This window comes from Lipotes vexillifer, unplaced genomic scaffold (genome assembly GCF_000442215.2).
Source record: "Lipotes vexillifer unplaced genomic scaffold, Lipotes_vexillifer_v1.1 scaffold49, whole genome shotgun sequence".
NCBI classification, from domain to species: domain Eukaryota; kingdom Metazoa; phylum Chordata; class Mammalia; order Artiodactyla; family Lipotidae; genus Lipotes; species Lipotes vexillifer.
Genome location: NW_006790551.1, coordinates 5,864,669 through 5,881,848, shown reverse-complemented (window position 1 = coordinate 5,881,848; position 17,180 = coordinate 5,864,669). Strand labels below are relative to the sequence as shown.

At 37.7% G+C, this 17,180-nt stretch overlaps 1 protein-coding gene across 4 annotated transcripts in view; it reads left to right on the top strand.

Moving 5' to 3' along the window:
* The window catches only part of UBE2D3 (ubiquitin conjugating enzyme E2 D3), a 28,170-nt gene that overhangs the window by 1,172 nt on the left and 9,818 nt on the right, over positions 1–17,180 (top strand). For 2 of the 4 annotated variants that reach the window (XM_007463817.1, XM_007463816.1), the window contains exons 2-4: positions 161–315; positions 13,372–13,435; positions 13,524–13,555. In XM_007463817.1, the coding sequence (XP_007463879.1) occupies positions 292–315; positions 13,372–13,435; positions 13,524–13,555 (120 nt within the window). In that variant the 5' untranslated portion in view covers positions 161–291. Of the gene's footprint in view, positions 1–160; positions 316–6,931; positions 6,956–13,371; positions 13,436–13,523; positions 13,556–17,180 lie in introns of those variants that run through there. The other 2 variants (XM_007463818.1, XM_007463819.1) reach the window with 1 other exon arrangement.

The following is a 17,180-nucleotide window of genomic DNA, read 5'->3' as shown; positions in this document are numbered from 1 at the left end:
GGCACCCTCGCCCCCTCTTCGGGCCGAAGTTCGGCTTAGAGGCTGTCGGTGGCTCTGCCGCCCCACCCACCCCGGATCGCGACCGTTTTTGAGGGACTTGGACTCGTCAGGGTTTCTGCGGGGCCTGTGCGAGTGCTGATCTGCTCCGTTTTTGCAAAAGGCGCCTGTGTCTGGCAGAGCCGGTGTGAGACCAAGAGACAATCCTTCCCAGCCGCCGGGATAATCAAGAGTTTGGGCCGGAACTTTGAACACACACCGAGATAGTGAGGAGCCAGACGAAAAGCACAGACTATGGCGCTGAAACGGATTAATAAGGTAACCCATGGGGCGGAGGGAATGAGGGCGTGAGAGGAAATGAAGGCCCAGCCGGGAGGGAGAGCCTTGGCATGGGGGGGGTATAATTTCTGAAAGACTCTTCCTTGGGTCACTTCGTGCATTGGGGGATGGGGAACGCGGCTGTACTTTAAGAAGAAAGGAGGGGGAAAACTCGGGAACAGAGCACTTGGGGCAAGTGAGGTGTTATCTTGAGCGTGTCTCATTGGAATCGGTGCAAATTAGCGATGAGGGAGAGTGCACTGTGATTGCAGGCGCCTCGATTCTTCGAGAAGAGTTTAGTCCCTTTTCGGAATTGCCGGGAGACGCTCCCGCAAATGTCATGGCGCTTCCTATTCTCGGGGCTTGGAAACTTATTTTAGTTGTAAGATCAAGGCTCCGGGCCTTCTGGAAGAAGAGACGGGGGAAGCTCAGAGAAGAGAAGACCTAAGAAATGCGGCGGGTCCCGAACGTGATTAAGGGGTCGGGGTAGAAGTCTCACCAGCTGAAGAGTAGTGAATGGGCCTGGCCAGGAACTGCTCGACTCTGGGCAACTTGCACAGGAGTAAGTGGGGCTGGGAGGAGGTGGGCTGACACAGTGTTGCCGCTTTCTGTGTTTTGTAGTTGCGGCTTTTCACCCGAAACTGTTCATCAGAGGCGCGCCGGGAACTGATGGAAAGCCCTTCTGGAAGCTCCGTTTTGCTTTGGCGGGGGCGGGGGGGGAGAGTGTGGTGGCAGCGAGAGGAGGGTAGGTGTACCTATGTCTGCTTCAGTCCGTTTCATAGCAGCCTCCGGGGAAATTGTTAAGCTACTTAGAACGAGGTTTGATGGTACACTGTGGATCCATGTTGGAAAAAATAGGGTTTTTCGAGGCTCGGTGGGTGAGCGGAACCTCCACCTCTGGTGGTTTAGTCTCATTTTCTTGCTCTAACTTCTATCCCGCATTTTAAGATGGCGGCTGCTTTAAGTGGTTCAGGCTCTTTCCGGCATCTCCTTTCGTAATAATATGAAATAATATTCTTTGTTAAATGTTAACTTTTACATCAGGTTGTACACTGCCCTAAGATCTCCTGCTCAAGACTTATCTATATTCAGACTCTCAGACTGTATTTCCCTTTTTTGTAACTTGTGTGTGATGTGTTTGGTTCTTGCACAATCGAGGAGGGTGGAGTATTTACAGCTAACTTGAAAAAAATGCCATGGAATAAATTCAGCCTTACTAATACTAGGAAATAGAGGAGGTTGTGGATTACAAACTTTGGTTTTGATAGGTTGCTTTTTAAACAGAGTTTACATGGACGGAATGGCAAGGACTTGGCTTTACTAAAAATAGACCTGATGCTGCTTAATTTTACATTTATTTAATGTGTGACTTTGGAACTTATTTGGCAAAACTGGTATCTTATGAATGATGAAAGTTTAGATTCAAAGTATTGATGTTGAAATGGTAAATTTTGATTTAGGCCATCATTGCATTGTCTCTGTGGGCTTATGTGAAATACAAACTTTAGTCTTTGTATTTTTGAGACCATGGAAAAAGAGAGGAGTTTAGGAGTTAAGGATTAAAGTACAAAGGATTATTAAACATCTCTTTCTATGACCACTTTGAAGGCCAGCAACACACTGGAGAAGCATAGTTATATTTTGCAATATAGTTGAACATAGTATTCAGTACAAATCAGAACCTTTTATCTATAGGAATTAATTCGGGCCACTAAGATGTGGAATAATTTCAAATCCATAGATTTTTATGCACGTGGAACAGAACACTTTAAAGGAAGGTCTCATTGATTTTTTTTCTTTTACAGGTGATACCCAGCTGCTGTGACACCACTTTAATGATTTAAAAGCTCTAGAGAGGCAGTATAATGGTTAGGAGTGTGAACTTCGGAGCATAAATGCTCCAGTTCGAATTCTAGGGCTGGGCAAATTTACCTGTGTGCCTCTATAAAATGAATATTTGTTGTGTATGAGCTATAAATAATTGAGTGTTTCGTGTGTACCAGACACTAGGGTTGCAGCAGTGAGCAAAACAAATTTTATTTAGAGTCCAGGATTTTTTTTAAGGATTAAATAAGTTAATGTGTGGCTTTGAACAGACCCCTAGCACAAGGCACTCAATTTATTACTGCAACTTTAATTTTCAAGAGCTTTTATTAAAGAACTTTTCAAGTCTAGTACTCTTCATCAATACCAGATTGTCTCCTTTTGTAAATACTTTGAAGATCTGTGTAATACAGAAACTTAATATAACACTTTCCAAACTGGAAAAAAACAGTGTTGATGTGGGACATTTTTGATTCAACCTGTAGAAAAGTTTTGTTGTGCATGTGGTTTGGTCTTCAGCTGTCACTGTCAGAATCACATGGTCAGACTTAAAAAAAAAAAAAAAAAAAAAAGTCCCAGATTCAAACAGTTTTAGCAAGTGGACAGCTCTGATGGGAGATGCTCTTTATTTTAGGCACCTCTCTTTTATTTTTAATTTATTCTTGTCTGCAGCCCCCCAGATTCTGAATGTTAAGATACTTCTATTCCTCACTGATCATTTTATTGGAATGCTTATTGTTGGAATATTTTTAATCAATAGCAGTTCATTTGATTAAGCTTTTAAATTTGTTTTCTTTCTAAAGCTTATGTTGTAGTTTTTTTGACTATTTCTTAGACCAAGCAGCCTTATCAAACAGCCCTATTCTTTTTTTTCCCCCTTGTATTCTTTATTTGGACAAGCTGTGGTCTTATAAGTCTGTCAACAAGAATAAAATATGTGAACTCCCTAGTTGGTTGGTGATGTTTGGGAGCCAGAGGCAGTTTTACTACTCTCATCAAACAATGACCACAGTGAATGTATTTGGGGGAACTTTAAAGAGAACTTTACATAAAATGTAATATAAACCAAGCCTGAAAGAATAGCTCATGCTTTGAGTGTTTGCAGTGTGTCAGAACTGTTTGAAGCACTTGTATTAACTCTTATGACACCCCAAGGAAGTAGGTATAATTATTATCTCCATTCTAAAATTAGAAACCTAAGGCACAGAGAGGTTTAAAAATAAGGGTCCTCATATCATGGCAGAGTTGGGATTAGGACCTAGGCAATTTGGGCTCTGCAGTGTGTGCTCTTAACCACTACATTGTCATGTCATCTTTTTAGGGGTTTGGTATTTTAAAAGTTTTCTTTTGAATGCATCATTCTCCTAACAGCTAGACTTAGCATCTGCTCTGTATTGAACACTGTTTCTAAGCCCTTTATGAGTATCTACATATTTAATTCTCACAACAACCATATGAGATGGATGCTCTTACCATTCCATTTTATATGTGAGGAAACAGGTATAGAGTGAGTTACTTGTCTATGGTCAGATGGCTGGTAAGGGACTGAGATTCAAATCCGATAGTCTACCTCAAGAACTCAAGCTCTTAAACTCCATGCTGTCTGCTATTTTGAACAATTTCAATTCCTAAATTTAATCTTGCTTCCTGAAATAAGCGCTCTCCTCCCACTTCACATTTAAATAATTGGGATTGAACTTTATTCTTAGGTTATAGCTAATTTGTGAGTTTAGATTTTAGCTAACATAAGTTTTGAAAATAGGAGTGAATTTCTTTTTGGTTAGTATTTTCAAGGACTAAGGGAACTACTATGTGCTGACTAATCACTAGGGGCATCATAAACTTCTTTCCAGTAAGCCTATAGGCTGTATGCATCATGTCTTAAGGCTTGTCTTTAGCCAGCTAACTTAGTTTGTAGGGCGTTTGTTGACTGAGAAATGCTGATCATGTAATGACCTCAGTTTTTTATTTGAATAAGGGTGATGTTGACACTATGCTTTGGTTTCATCATGATCACCGTCAATGTTAATTCTAGTAGTTATCATACAAGTGGAAAGTTGAATACTCTTGCTAACACTGGGGAAAAACTATCACTGGTTATCTCTGTCATCATATTGTATGTTAACTTGTGCTGTTCAGGTGTCCTTTGTTATATAAGATAACAGTCAATTCTTGAGGATTTTCCAAAGCATTTCACTATAATCCCTTTATTAAAGAAGACACCAAATTCCTAGTATTGAGATTAAATTGTTTCAGATTGAATTCTCAAATCCTAGATTAGCTTTTACATTCTACTAGATTTTGGTGTATGTGGGTTTTGACATGGGTTACATTTATATATCAGAATGTTTAACAGCTTTTAAAAGAATATAGGTACATGAGGTCTTGCCAGACTTACTGAACCATTTCTCTGGGAACAGGCATAATTTTGAAATGTCCCCTAGGTGATTCTGAAGCCTCCCTCTGGTTAAGAACCTCAGACATAAGGGATAATCATTTAATCAATACTTATTGAGGTCTTACTGTTTGGCACAGTAGTCTAGTCTCAGGGGACAAAATATAGGGAAGCCTGTTACTACCCATGAGGATGTCTTCTTTGAGTGAAGGAAACGAGCATGTAAACACATAAATTGGTATTTGTCACTCTATACAGCTTTTCAAAATTATTATAAATCAAGTAAGAGAAGCATTTGTTTAAAATAAGGGGAATGTTATTCCAATGTCAGATTCACCCATTATTAAAGATAGGTTTATTTAAATGCCTTTCCTGTACGATATTATATATATATAATTATATATATTTTTTTCACTGTTTAGTGTGTTTTTTATTTTATAACTACTTTGATTCCCTTTCCAAGACAAATTAGCGTTAACAAAATTAAATGATTTTTATTTCACTGGAAATTTTGTGCTCTTCAGCTAGTTTTGCTACCATAACAATGATCTTATTTCAAAATTGTATAGTGTAATGAAAAATGGGTATGTTTAGTGAGTATATTATTTGCCAGTCTATGTTGTTAGATGAGATTTAGTCTCAAAATGGTACCCTCGGGTCCTATTACGTGGGGAGGGGAAAAGTTCAAATGAGTATTTTATACTTTGCCCAAACATCGGATTTTTATCTCCAACTATGCTTTGTACATAATGTATCATTCAGAGACCTCCAACCAGCTTTTCTTAGTTAAATTTGTTGTATTTAACCTTTTGGGTCTTAGTTGTGATTCACTACTTCTTGGTTACTTGTTCATTTTCAGGATGGAATACCTCACATTAATCCTAGCCTTGTTACAGTTTCCTGGCTAATGTATAATTGAATGTCTTCAACCACTGGACTGCTGTTAATTTTTGTTTTTCATATCTATAAAATGCCTTATTTGCTTTCATGGATCAAAGCTTAGGAACTAAATTTGGCTCTCTGTCATTGCCCATTTAGAGATACTGCTTACAAAAGAACAGCTTTGAGTAATCTGAAGTGACTTATTTTTAATGGTGATCTAAAGAAAGAAAATTATAGTATTATTCATTCAAGCTATTCTTTGTACCTTGTCTGAATGAACAGGCATACTTGTCTCATAATTATAGCTAAACAGGAAGTTAATTTCTTGTCAGTGATGTAATGAGACATGGTATGCAGCACTTAATCTTTAATGTAAAAGAAACTTTCAGGATTTCTTAGAAGAAATCACAAATTCCAAACTAAAATGATTTTTAAGGGGACTATTCCTTCCCATTCTTAAGTCCACATATGAAATTGTTCAGATCCCAAAATCTTTTTGACAAGCTTCCTTCTTTTGAAATGACTTCCGGTAACCATGCATTTCTGAGATACTTGTTTCCTTCCTTGCTATTTGTATCCACATGCGGTATGTAAAATAAATTTCACAACATTGAAGTTTAAAAACTTTTTGTTTACTTCATAGCAAACTTGATCTTTATAAGAACTAGAGCAATTATTGTCCGCCTCATTGGGTAATTAATATTGCATTTTGACCTCTATCACTGGTCAAGATATATACTTTTATATTGCTAGGTCATAAAGGTTCTTTGAGGGTGATTCTTATTTCAGAATTTCTTAAAGGCACTTACTCTCCTTCCTACCTCATGCCCTCATCTCATCCACCTCCCAAGGTAGTATTTTATGTTGCTCAGTATAGGTTTAAGAGGCAAGGGCTGTCCTTTTTTGGGGGGGGGCGGCGGCGCTGTGTTGGGTCTTCATTGCTGTACGCGGGCTTTCTCTAGTTGCAGCGAGCGGGGGCTACTCTTCATTGCAGTGCACGGACTTCTCCTTGCAGTGGCTTCTCTTGTTGTGGAGCACGGGCTCTAGGACACGTGGGCTTCAGTAGTTGTGGCACGTGGACTCAGTTGTTCTGTGGCATGTGGAATATTCCCGGACCAGGGATCAAACCCATGTCCCCTGCATTGCAGGCAGATTCTTAACCACTCTGCCACCAGGGAAGTCCCAAGCGCTGTCTTCATAGTGTTGATTCCCATGCTCATACAAATCTTGAAGTCAAGTAAAAGTTTTGAAAGAAATGGACTCTTGAATAAAATACAAGAAAATAACTTGCAGTAATGGGATGGACTTCAAGTTTTCCCAAAAGTGATGATAGGAAATGTATCCGTACTGCTATTATTATGACTTTGTGTGATGATGCAAGATGGATGGCAGAGATTGGGATAACATTGTGGAACATTGTGGTAATTATTGTGCTTAATATCGTAATTAACTACTGTATTTGACCTTACCACAGTAGTCATCTGGGTTAAATTTTGGCCAGCCCTTGGGAGAGTGATGGAACTGGACAAACTAGAAAAGGTTATACAGGGAGTTACACTTCAGTAGCAGAATTGATTAAACAAATTTTGTTTTCATAAATGCTGAGTTTGGTTATGTTGATTTAATGTATAAGTAGTGGCTGTCATTGAAAGAATGTTTAGCAGAATGTGTAAATAATAGTTACCGGAGGTTTTAAATCTTACTAGAGGCTCATCTACTCATATGGCTGCTCTATAGTTATTCATAAATAGTTCTTGTATTTCCAATTTATAAGCCTTTTGGAGGCAGTGACCATTTCTTATACTTCCCTAACATCTCTCAGAGCCTCTAATCTGTTCAATACCTTGGTTTCCTGTTCTTTGTAGTCTGTGGTTGGTCATTTCATATCGAGTGAGAAAGATGTAGAGAGACTAGAGAAACAAAAACCAAATATTTAGCAGTATGTTTAGACTTCTGTTCTTGGCCAGTGTCTCTCTCAGCCTTTTCATGTTTTATCTCCAACAGTCAATTGTCAAAGATACTGTGTCCCATGGTGATAGAAGCAAAGATCTTCCTCAAAACAAACTGTAGGCTTTGTTTTGAGTCCCACATAATGAATGGTCAGACTCATTAATGTTTAATCATGTACCTCCAGATGAGAACACTCACTGGCTTAAGCTATACCTGTTGGTTGCCTGTAAGAGAAATTTGATTGACTCCTTTTTCCTATCGGTCTATTTAGGCTTTTAAAGGGAAGGGAGAAACGTATTTCCCAGTGGGAGAAGGCCTGGATTCTCACACTAGCCAGGTGTTCAGGAGGTTTCAGGAGAAGCAATTCAGAGAAAGATGATCCCGAAAGGAGAATATTTCCCCAAAAGAGTACACCATGGCAGAGAAGTGTCTAACTTTGGTGGTTTTTTGGCAGTCTTAAATGTATCCTGGACCTATTTTTCAGGTTATCTAGTAGATACACTACTTTGCTTTCCTACCCATCCTGAAGCGCAGCATGTCCTGTATTTGAACTCAGTCTTTCCTTTCCCCTCTTAAGGTGGGCGGCGGGGGGCGGGGGGGCACTAATGTAAAATGGAGATGAGACCTATTTCCATAAGGTGGTTGTAAGGGTAAAGTGATCAGTGTTTTAAGATATTTTTTATCCCCAGTGACTTAGTTTATGTTCTCTCACCTGAATTACTGCTGTAGTTTCCTAATGTAGTTATCTACTCATACATCCTTTGTAGTAGGTATTCCTACAATTTGGAGGGTAAGGAGGGTCTTTGATATCCCATAAATTAAGTAAAATTTTGTGTGGGCATGTGTTTTTGGGGGATAGAGGGTCAGTAGTTCATCAGGTTCTTAGAAGTTCTTGACCTTGTCACAAACAATGCTATATACATGTGTAGTAGTGTATGAAAAGGTGGAGAAATGGCAGAAACCAAATTTAGGATAGTCTTAACCTCCTGTCAGGGAAGGGGAAGGGCATCTGGGGAGTACATGAGAGATCTTCTATTATATCTGCAAAACTTAAAATCTGAAAGAGGTATAGTAAAAATGTTAAGCTTAAATATCAAGCTAGGTACACAGATACATGGCTGCTTTTAGGATTAATAATTTAAAAAGTCAATCACTCCTAGTGTACTACTGCTAGTACATCAAAAAATCCAAATCTCATTTGTCTTACTCCTACTTAAAAACTATTCCTGCTTAAAAATCAGTGACTTCCCATTGGCTATGGAATAGTCTTTGCCATAATATTCAAGACTCTCAAAAGATCCAGCCCTGGTTAACCTTTTTAGCCACATCTGCTACTCCCTTACCGGTACCCTGTTGTGTCTCTGGTATACCAAACTACAAGCAAGTTTTTACAGCCTGTTTTCTTTCACACCCCTGGTTTTGAATTAGTTTCTCTACCTTGAATGCTTATCCTTCCATCAAGACCCAGTTCAAATGTCACTGTTTTAAGCCCAGGCAAGCTTAGTGATAACCTTTTCAGGATTCACAAAGCAGTTGAATGCCTTTACTTTAAGCACTCAGGTTGTTTGAAATATAATTTTTTGGTTTTGTATTATGTCTGTGCTTTTTTTAGCTCAGTCTATTGGGGGAGGCATTCACGTTCTATCTTGGTATTTTCAGACCTAACATGCTTGACACCAAAAAAGGTAGTCTTCATATAAATGAATAAATGCTTTGTTGGGTGAAACTTGAGCTGATATTACACTTTTTATTTTAGAAATGGATTTAAGTTAATCTTCAGTTCCTATTATTGAAAGTTTAACTTTTTACTAGGTAAGCTACATGATTTCTCCCTGCTTCCTCTAGTTTCCTTTTGAGACTTTGCTTCATTTATAGTTCTTACATGTTTTACAGCAAGATTAAAGCAACACATTTCGTGGGATAAAATGTGTATAATTGGTAATGGGGCCCAGGTGGCACTCTGCTTAGAGTGGATCTCTCTTTACTCTGTGTTTGCTGCCCCCGCCCCTTGAAGAAAACTGGGGTGGTTAACAATCAAAGCAGTAACTGTAGGAATTAGAGCAAGCTACAACCTCAGGAACTGAAATTGTGTATCTGTATGCCAAGTTAGTTCTTTATCTGCTGCGCAATGTGGCCTCTTTTTCTTTGGGCTCACCATGTAATTTCAGGGCATATGCCTGCCAGTAGCTCTGGGTCACATCCTTACAGCTCCTGATTAGAGAAGGAAAAAGTGTCCTTTCCAGCTTCAGTTTGAAAATCGTGGGTAGGAATAGATGGAACAAAATTCTATGATTACCCTTTCTGAGTAGTTGGTTAATGGTGGCTGACAGTCACCCCAACACTACAGTCATACCTGTGGAGTATGAGAAAAGCATTTCCAGGAAAGTAGGAGAAGAGGGTTTGAGTAGACAGTGGCACATGGAAGAGCATCTGAGATGACTTATTATGCTTTTTCTCATATATTTTCACTGCTAAGATATTCTTATATCTACTTGCTTCTGCTATGGACATAATAATGTCGTGAGAATTAGTTGGCATCTTTGAGGTAAGTGCTGGTATATGATTTAAAAGATATTTTGATTCTTAAAATTACTTTAGGTCTTTTTTTTATGTTGACTTTAAAGTCGATTTTGGTACATACTTGGCCGAATATTAGATCTTTGAGTATTACTTAAGAGGTGTCTTAATCATGGAGAACTTGGAAAATAAGGCATTTAGAAATTATCTGAGGGGAATAAGAGCCTGAAGTTATGGGAGTGAAGGGCTTAAATTCAGTGCTCTCTGAAATTATACATTCACTGTAAAGGAGTGAAAATGTCAGCATATAGAGGCTGAGTGATTCAGAGATGTCCATGTGCAGGAAGACTCGTTAAAAAATGTTTTCTTAGATTTTTCATACAATGTGCAACTTCGAAGTAGGATGTTGATATATTCTAGGTCAGCTTTATAGATTCCTGAACTTTATGAAGTTGTTTCAACATCACTTGGGTATTTTGTTAGGCCACCCATCATTAAATTACTTTTTAATTTAAAAATGCTAGATATTTTTCTTATCATTGACATATGTAAAAGTAAGTACAGAAAAGTACATAAATTTGGGGTAGATCCGTGTAAGAAACTCATTTTAGTAATATTTGAGTTCACATGCTTACCAGACAGTTTTAGATAGAACCACATGAAATTGCAGTTCAGAAATGGTCAAATATTAGTAATTTCATACAACTCAATAACATGGTTTCTTTAAAACCCTATCCACAAATAGCCCTCGAATTGCTGACCTTGTATTATTAATGTATATCATAACATGAGCCATATAATTGCTAGAAGAGTATGTTATAAACAGCTAAGCATAAAAATTCATCCCATAGGCAAAAGATTTAAATAAGCTAAGGCTATAATAAGTAGCCTATTTATAAAGCAGTTTTGCTTTTGTTTAGTAAACAAGTGATTTGAGTGCCTGTCTAGGAAATCTTGCCTTCAAGGTGGGTGTTCCGCTTGCTGAGCACCTAATACATTACATGCCAGATAGTGTGCTGAAGTACTTTATCTTATTCATTCTTTCAAAAGTTCTGTAACAGCAGGCATTTCTATTGTGTATTAGAGATGCGGAAATAAGCCTAGGAAATAGTGGGTCTAAATTGGATTAAAAGTGATCCAGACTGATGATCCATATTGAGGGAGGTGCATATTCATTGTCCTCATTTCATGATGCTGTATTTGAGCATTTGAATTGTATGCGCAAGTTGTGTTTGGTTTTAGTAGCATTTTTGAAAATTCACATCTTTATTGTTGTGTAGGAAAGGGGAGATGGTGGTTTGGAACAGGTAAGTTTTTAATCTTAAAATAGACTTCTTTGGACCCTTTTATGTTCCGGCAGAGGAAGTTAGCCTGCATAAGTTAGCTTCTGGTTTATCTTTTTTTGGTGGATCATTTAAACAACAGAACTTGTTAAATAAGTTTTGGAACATGGAAAAAAGTTCTCTTCATATCAGTTAGACTATGCTCAATCCTTATCTGCAATAAAGTATATACCTTGAGATGGTATTGAAGTAGCTTGCCATTATAATAAAGTGGCTGATCATGGCATGCAAATAAATGCTTTATGAGAGTTGATCTGGCCTATGAAAAAGTCATTTGGATAGATTAGTTCAAGCTGCCAGTATATTTTTTTTACTCAACTGATTCAGTTCTAAGCTAAAGCTGTACATAGTTTCAGTTTCTTTTAACTAGTTGCTTAACTCTGGGATAAGAGCTTCTGTAATTAGTACTGATCAGAATCTAAGTATTTGGAATGAATTTTCTCCCTTTCATTAAATATGTTGAACAAATGAGGTATGTTTACATGGGCAAGCATAAAAGTCTGATCTGATCTTCCAGTCATCTTAAGATTGTGACTCCTGGGATTCCCTGGCTGCCTTGATAACCTTATAAGCAGTCATAGTTTGAGATTCAGAAGCAAAGTTGGCAAAGTGTATATCAAGGCACTCCTTTGTCCCAGTTTTATTTTTGAGATATAATGTAATAGATGTGCAACATAATAATTTGATATATGTGTATTGCAAAATGATTACCCCTCAAGGACAATTCTTCTGCATTGATCTTTTTTTTTTAATGGAGTGAATCTAGACTGATATTCCTGAACAATTGGCTGTTTTCTGAAGTGCATTATTTTGCCCATGGTAAAGGCAAATATTTGCTCTGTCTTCCTGCAGTGTATTCCCCACCTTTTTCTTAGGAGTCCATTATCTCAAAGGTCTATAAATCCCTGTACTGTAGGAATTTATATATAGGTATATAGAGATAAAGCTGTATCATTAGTTTTTTTAAACTTGTAAAAAAAGCAACTCTGTTTTCTTACTAGATTATCCATATGGGTTATGCACAAGTCATGGAAGGGCTAAATTACACTTAATGTTGGAAATATAAGGTCAAATGGAATTGTGAATACTGCTTGTTTTGCTTCTTAGCAAAAAAAGCACAGTGCTTTTCTACCTGGAGAGGTAGGTTTTTCCAGAGATATACTCAATGTTGAGTAAAAGACAAGGTTGAATTGAGGGATAAGGAGATCAAACCAAAAGGGGTACTTACCTAGCCCCATGAGAGATTTTTTAAGGAGAAAATGTGGTCACTGGGTAGTGTGGTTCAGAAAATGCAGAGTATTTAAGACAGAGCCTCTGAGATGGTCTGAAAGCTCAGCAAATAACATGAATGTTGATAACTGCCCTAAGTTCTTAACCTAGGAAAGTGTCTGATTACAACTTTTTCATTTTGTAAGAGGACAGCTTTTGTTCATGTACAGGCACACCTCAAAGATATTGAGGGTTTGGTTCCAGACCACCCAAATAAAGCGAATATCACACAATAAAGCAAGTCACATATTTTTTGTTTTCCCAGTGCATATAAAAGTTAACGTTTACACTACTGTAGTCTGTTAAGTGTGCAATAACATTGTCTTAAAAAATGTACCTTAATTTAAAAATATTTTATTACTAAAAAACACTAATCATCTGGATTCAGCAAGTTGTAATCTTTCTTTACAGGTAGAGGGTTTGAAATATTACAGGAATTGTCAAAATAGGATACAAAGACACAAAGTGAGCAGGTGCTGTTAGGAAGATGGCACAGGTAGCCACAGACCTTCCATTTGTTTTAACAAAACAAACCCCACCTCCACCCCCACCCCCACCGCGTATCCGTGAAGCATGGGAAAACAAGGTGTATGCCTGCAGTAAAACTTCATAGTGATGTGTGTGTGTGCTTTTATGAACCCCTAGCCGAGATGATTGTCTTGGTATGTGTCCATAAAATAACTGCCTAGTGTGTCCCAAAAACTGGACTAGGGTTACTTATGTTTTCTTTCCTAATAGAATGTATTGTTGATGTCATTTGTGATTATACGTCCCTTAATGAATGGTGTAAAAATAACTGGAAGCAGACGACTGTCTTTACTTGCTTGTGTTTTTCTATTATGGTTACATGATCCAGCATTTTCTGTCTTGGTGTAGGAACTTAGTGATTTGGCCCGTGACCCTCCAGCACAATGTTCTGCAGGTCCAGTTGGGGATGATAGTAAGTAATTTTCTAGTTGATTTTTATGGTTAGTTTCAAAAAAGGTTGTGTATTTTTAGATAATAACAAGAGTGTTTTCTTTTTCTAGTGTTTCATTGGCAAGCCACAATTATGGGACCTGTAAGTACTGAGAATTAAGTTTTTGCTTTTAATGAAAATCCAGCATTGATGTAGTTAGTAATTTTTAATTAAGCCTTTAGCTTTATTTTATTACATTGTAATTTTATTTGAGATATGCCATAGTTGTTGCACTGCTTTTGAGAGAAACAATTGGTCATTAGTTGAGTATACTGTGTCTGTCCCTGTGTTCAGGTTCTAGAGTATGTATAGCTTTTCTATGACCTATCAAATATCTCTTCCATTCTAATTTTCTTTCATAGCAATGTAAAGTATTGTCACAGAGCTTCCTGACTTATAGCCCATTAGTTTTCTGGCTGTACCATGATATTACTCCAAGATCTTACTCTCTTATTGTAGCTGCCTAAAATCTAGCTTAATTGTATTATTTTGATATTTGAGTTTTTATAGAACTTCAGTTTCATGTAAAATTTGAATATTTTTAGGTAGGTAGTGATATTTTGTTTTATTTTATTTTGGCCATGCCATGAGGCGTGTGGGATCTTAGTTCCCTGACCAGGGATTGAACCCGCGCCTCCCGCATTGGGAGTGTGGAGTCTTAAGCACTGCACCGTCAGGGAAGTCCTTAGGAAGTGATATTTTGAATACAGCAAAATTCCTTTCTATCCTGGGTAGATAAGAAACTGTATGTGCTGGATAATTGAATATTCAGAATTATGGATACTATCTAAGAGTTTCACAGAATTAGAGCACAGTAAAACATCCTGGGGTAAGACTGTATCTTGAACAATACTTAACATTTTTTTTTTACTTGGAAGGCACCTAAGGATTTCTATTCTGAGGGGTGTGTGTGTGTTACTGAATTTTCTGCTTTCTTCCCCCTTTTGGTATTTTAATCTCAACATAACTGGCAGTAATGTACTAGGTGAGATAATGGTCAGTAAGTAGATATTTATAATTCTAAAAGAAGAAATGCCCTTGGGAAAAAAAGCTAGCCAGTGGGCGGGTTGGTTTAGCAAGTGTTTATTCAGCAGTTCTGATTGTAAATCACATAGAGGGGGGATATTTAGTTTAACAATTTGAGATGTGTCTGTGATTCAGATCCTAATGAAAAAACTAGTCAGGGTTGTTTCCAGTTACCTCAAGGTCTATTTTTACTGTTTTAAGTGCTTGCTTTTGTCTAATTGGTGACAAAATTGTGATTCCCGTGCCGCCCCCGCCTTAAATACACATAGTTAAGTAACTCATGGCTTACCCAGTGTGGCCCATACAAAGTTTTTTGGGGGGGAGGCCCTGACCAGGGACCAAACCCGTGCCCCCTGCAGCGGAAGCGTGGAGTCTTAACCACTTGACCGTCAGGGAGGTCCTGGCCCACACATTGTTTTACATGTTGACAATCTTCACATAAAAACTCTCTCACTAGACCCTCCTTCTACAAGTGTGGGGTGGAGTAGCAGCTGCCTCCTTTCTTCAGAAAATGTGTGTCTGCCACAATTTCTACCAGGTCCACTTAGGCACTTAACAGTTGCAACTTCTAGAATTTTCCCATTACAGATCACCAATTTTCAAAGCAAAGAATTCAGTAAAATGCCTTGCCATATCTATACCAAATAAAGCTCATCTTTGATTCAGAGTGCTTTAAGATAGTCTCATAAAAATTAGTTGTCTGTACTAATAAAGCACAAAAGAGTTGGTAGTCAAGAATTAAAACTGGGTGATTGCGTAATAAACAAACTCTTTTAAATCAGTGTAATGTTTTTCTGCTTGACTTCTGAGACTTCGTTATTTTATTTATTCCTTTCCAAAAGGTAAGGAATGCACCTGTAGTAAATCAAAGTGGAGCATAATTGAGGAGTTTGTTAGTAATTTTCCATAGAATAGAAGATTGCATATCCTGAAGAATTTTTCAGCTGTTAATTTACTTTTATTTTCAGGAAACATTTTTTATTTATATGTATTTCAAATTATGGCTATGCTTTGCTAATTTTTTTCAGCAACCTTTTAATATAAAGGAATAGCAGTTTTCTGCTTTTGAAAACAAATATTTGATTTTCAGAATTATTTAAATATTCCTGATTAACAAGAGCAAAAAATATACCATAACAGCATAGTTCTGCTTTAGTAACATTAGTCTCTGAAATGTACTTGTTTTCTGAGGAGGTTAATTTTCACTGTTGGGTAATTTCAGGAATGAGTCAAAAGTTATAAAAACTCACCCCAAATGCAGGTTTTAACTGCGCGTTTTGTAAGTAAGCACCTAAGTTTAGATGCCAGCTTGTAAATGGTTAACGATTATCCTTACTATGAAGTGTATCAATGAAACAACCATGCTGTTTTGGCTTTTGACTGCATCTTTATGACAGAACGTCACAGTTTGATTAGATAATAGTATTTTGTTAGTATGCCTACCCTAAGTGGCATGCAGATGTGACCCAAAACAGTAGGGCTAGTGGTGGCATAACAATCCATAAATCGCAGATTTGCTGGAAAAATAAACGTTAACAAAATTACTTTTGCTTTGGAGTGCTTCTTAGGTCAAAGTGATGGCAGTGTCACAGAACTAAAGATTTCTGACTCTCTAAGGTGTGGATCGTCTAATTGAGGTTTCATGACAGAGTTACTATTGGATTTTGGTGGATTATAGTAAGGAAATCTAGATGATTGAAAAAAAATGCTTGGTTCTTAAAAACTACGTGCTAGCTTATTCTTTCTGAAGGCAAGATAACTGCGGAAGCACAAATGCCAATAAAAATAAACCGTTGAAAGAAGGTGGCAGTGTTGCTCGTTATGTGGTTTTTAAACTTTTGTTGGTTATTTTGTGCTATGTTAAGGGAAATTTCCATGAAGAATTGATGCAGTGAGGAGAAACTAACTTCCTTACCTATTGTTTCTGATATTTATATGCTTGACTTTTTAAAACTGTAAACGGAGCTGGCAGAAAGACATTGTTGAAATTATTTTGAGAACCACATTAACTTCCATCTAACCTATGATATATAGCCATAGAAGAAAGTACCGTATCTGTGAATAATGTAACTGTTGGCAGCCTGAGCAGAATCAGATAAAAAACCATCTGAAGTAAAATATTTGGTCCATCTGAAATAAGATCTTGAACTAAAGCAGTGGATATTGTTTTATTGTTACATAAGGGTGACTTTTTCAATTTATGTTGTTTATTATGTTTTTCCTGCAAAGGCTAATAATATGTGAAAACTCCTCTTTAGTACCTTACTCTTTTGTGGTCTGCGGGCCTCTCACTGTTATGGCCTCTCGCGTTGCGGAGCACAGGCTCCGGACGCGCAGGCTAAGCGGCCATGGCTCATGGGCCCAGCCGCTCCGCGGCATGTGGGATCTTCCCGGACCGGGGCACGAACCCGTGTCCCCTGCATTGGCAGGCAGACTCTCCACCCCTGCGCCACCAGGGAAACCCAGTACCTTACTCTTTAAGGAGCTTTATAGTCTAGTGTAAGAGGAAAACACAAGTAAGGAAGTTAAAATTATGTTGGATAATAGTGTACAGAGCAAGATATTTTAAAAAGGACAGCCTGAAGTTTGTACTAAAGGGAGGGCTCTATTATTTATCTTTTTTAATTTATCTTTTTTAAGACATTTAAGCACAAGATGGACCATATAGTATAGGTAGGGTCCTGTGGGTAAGGAAGAATAT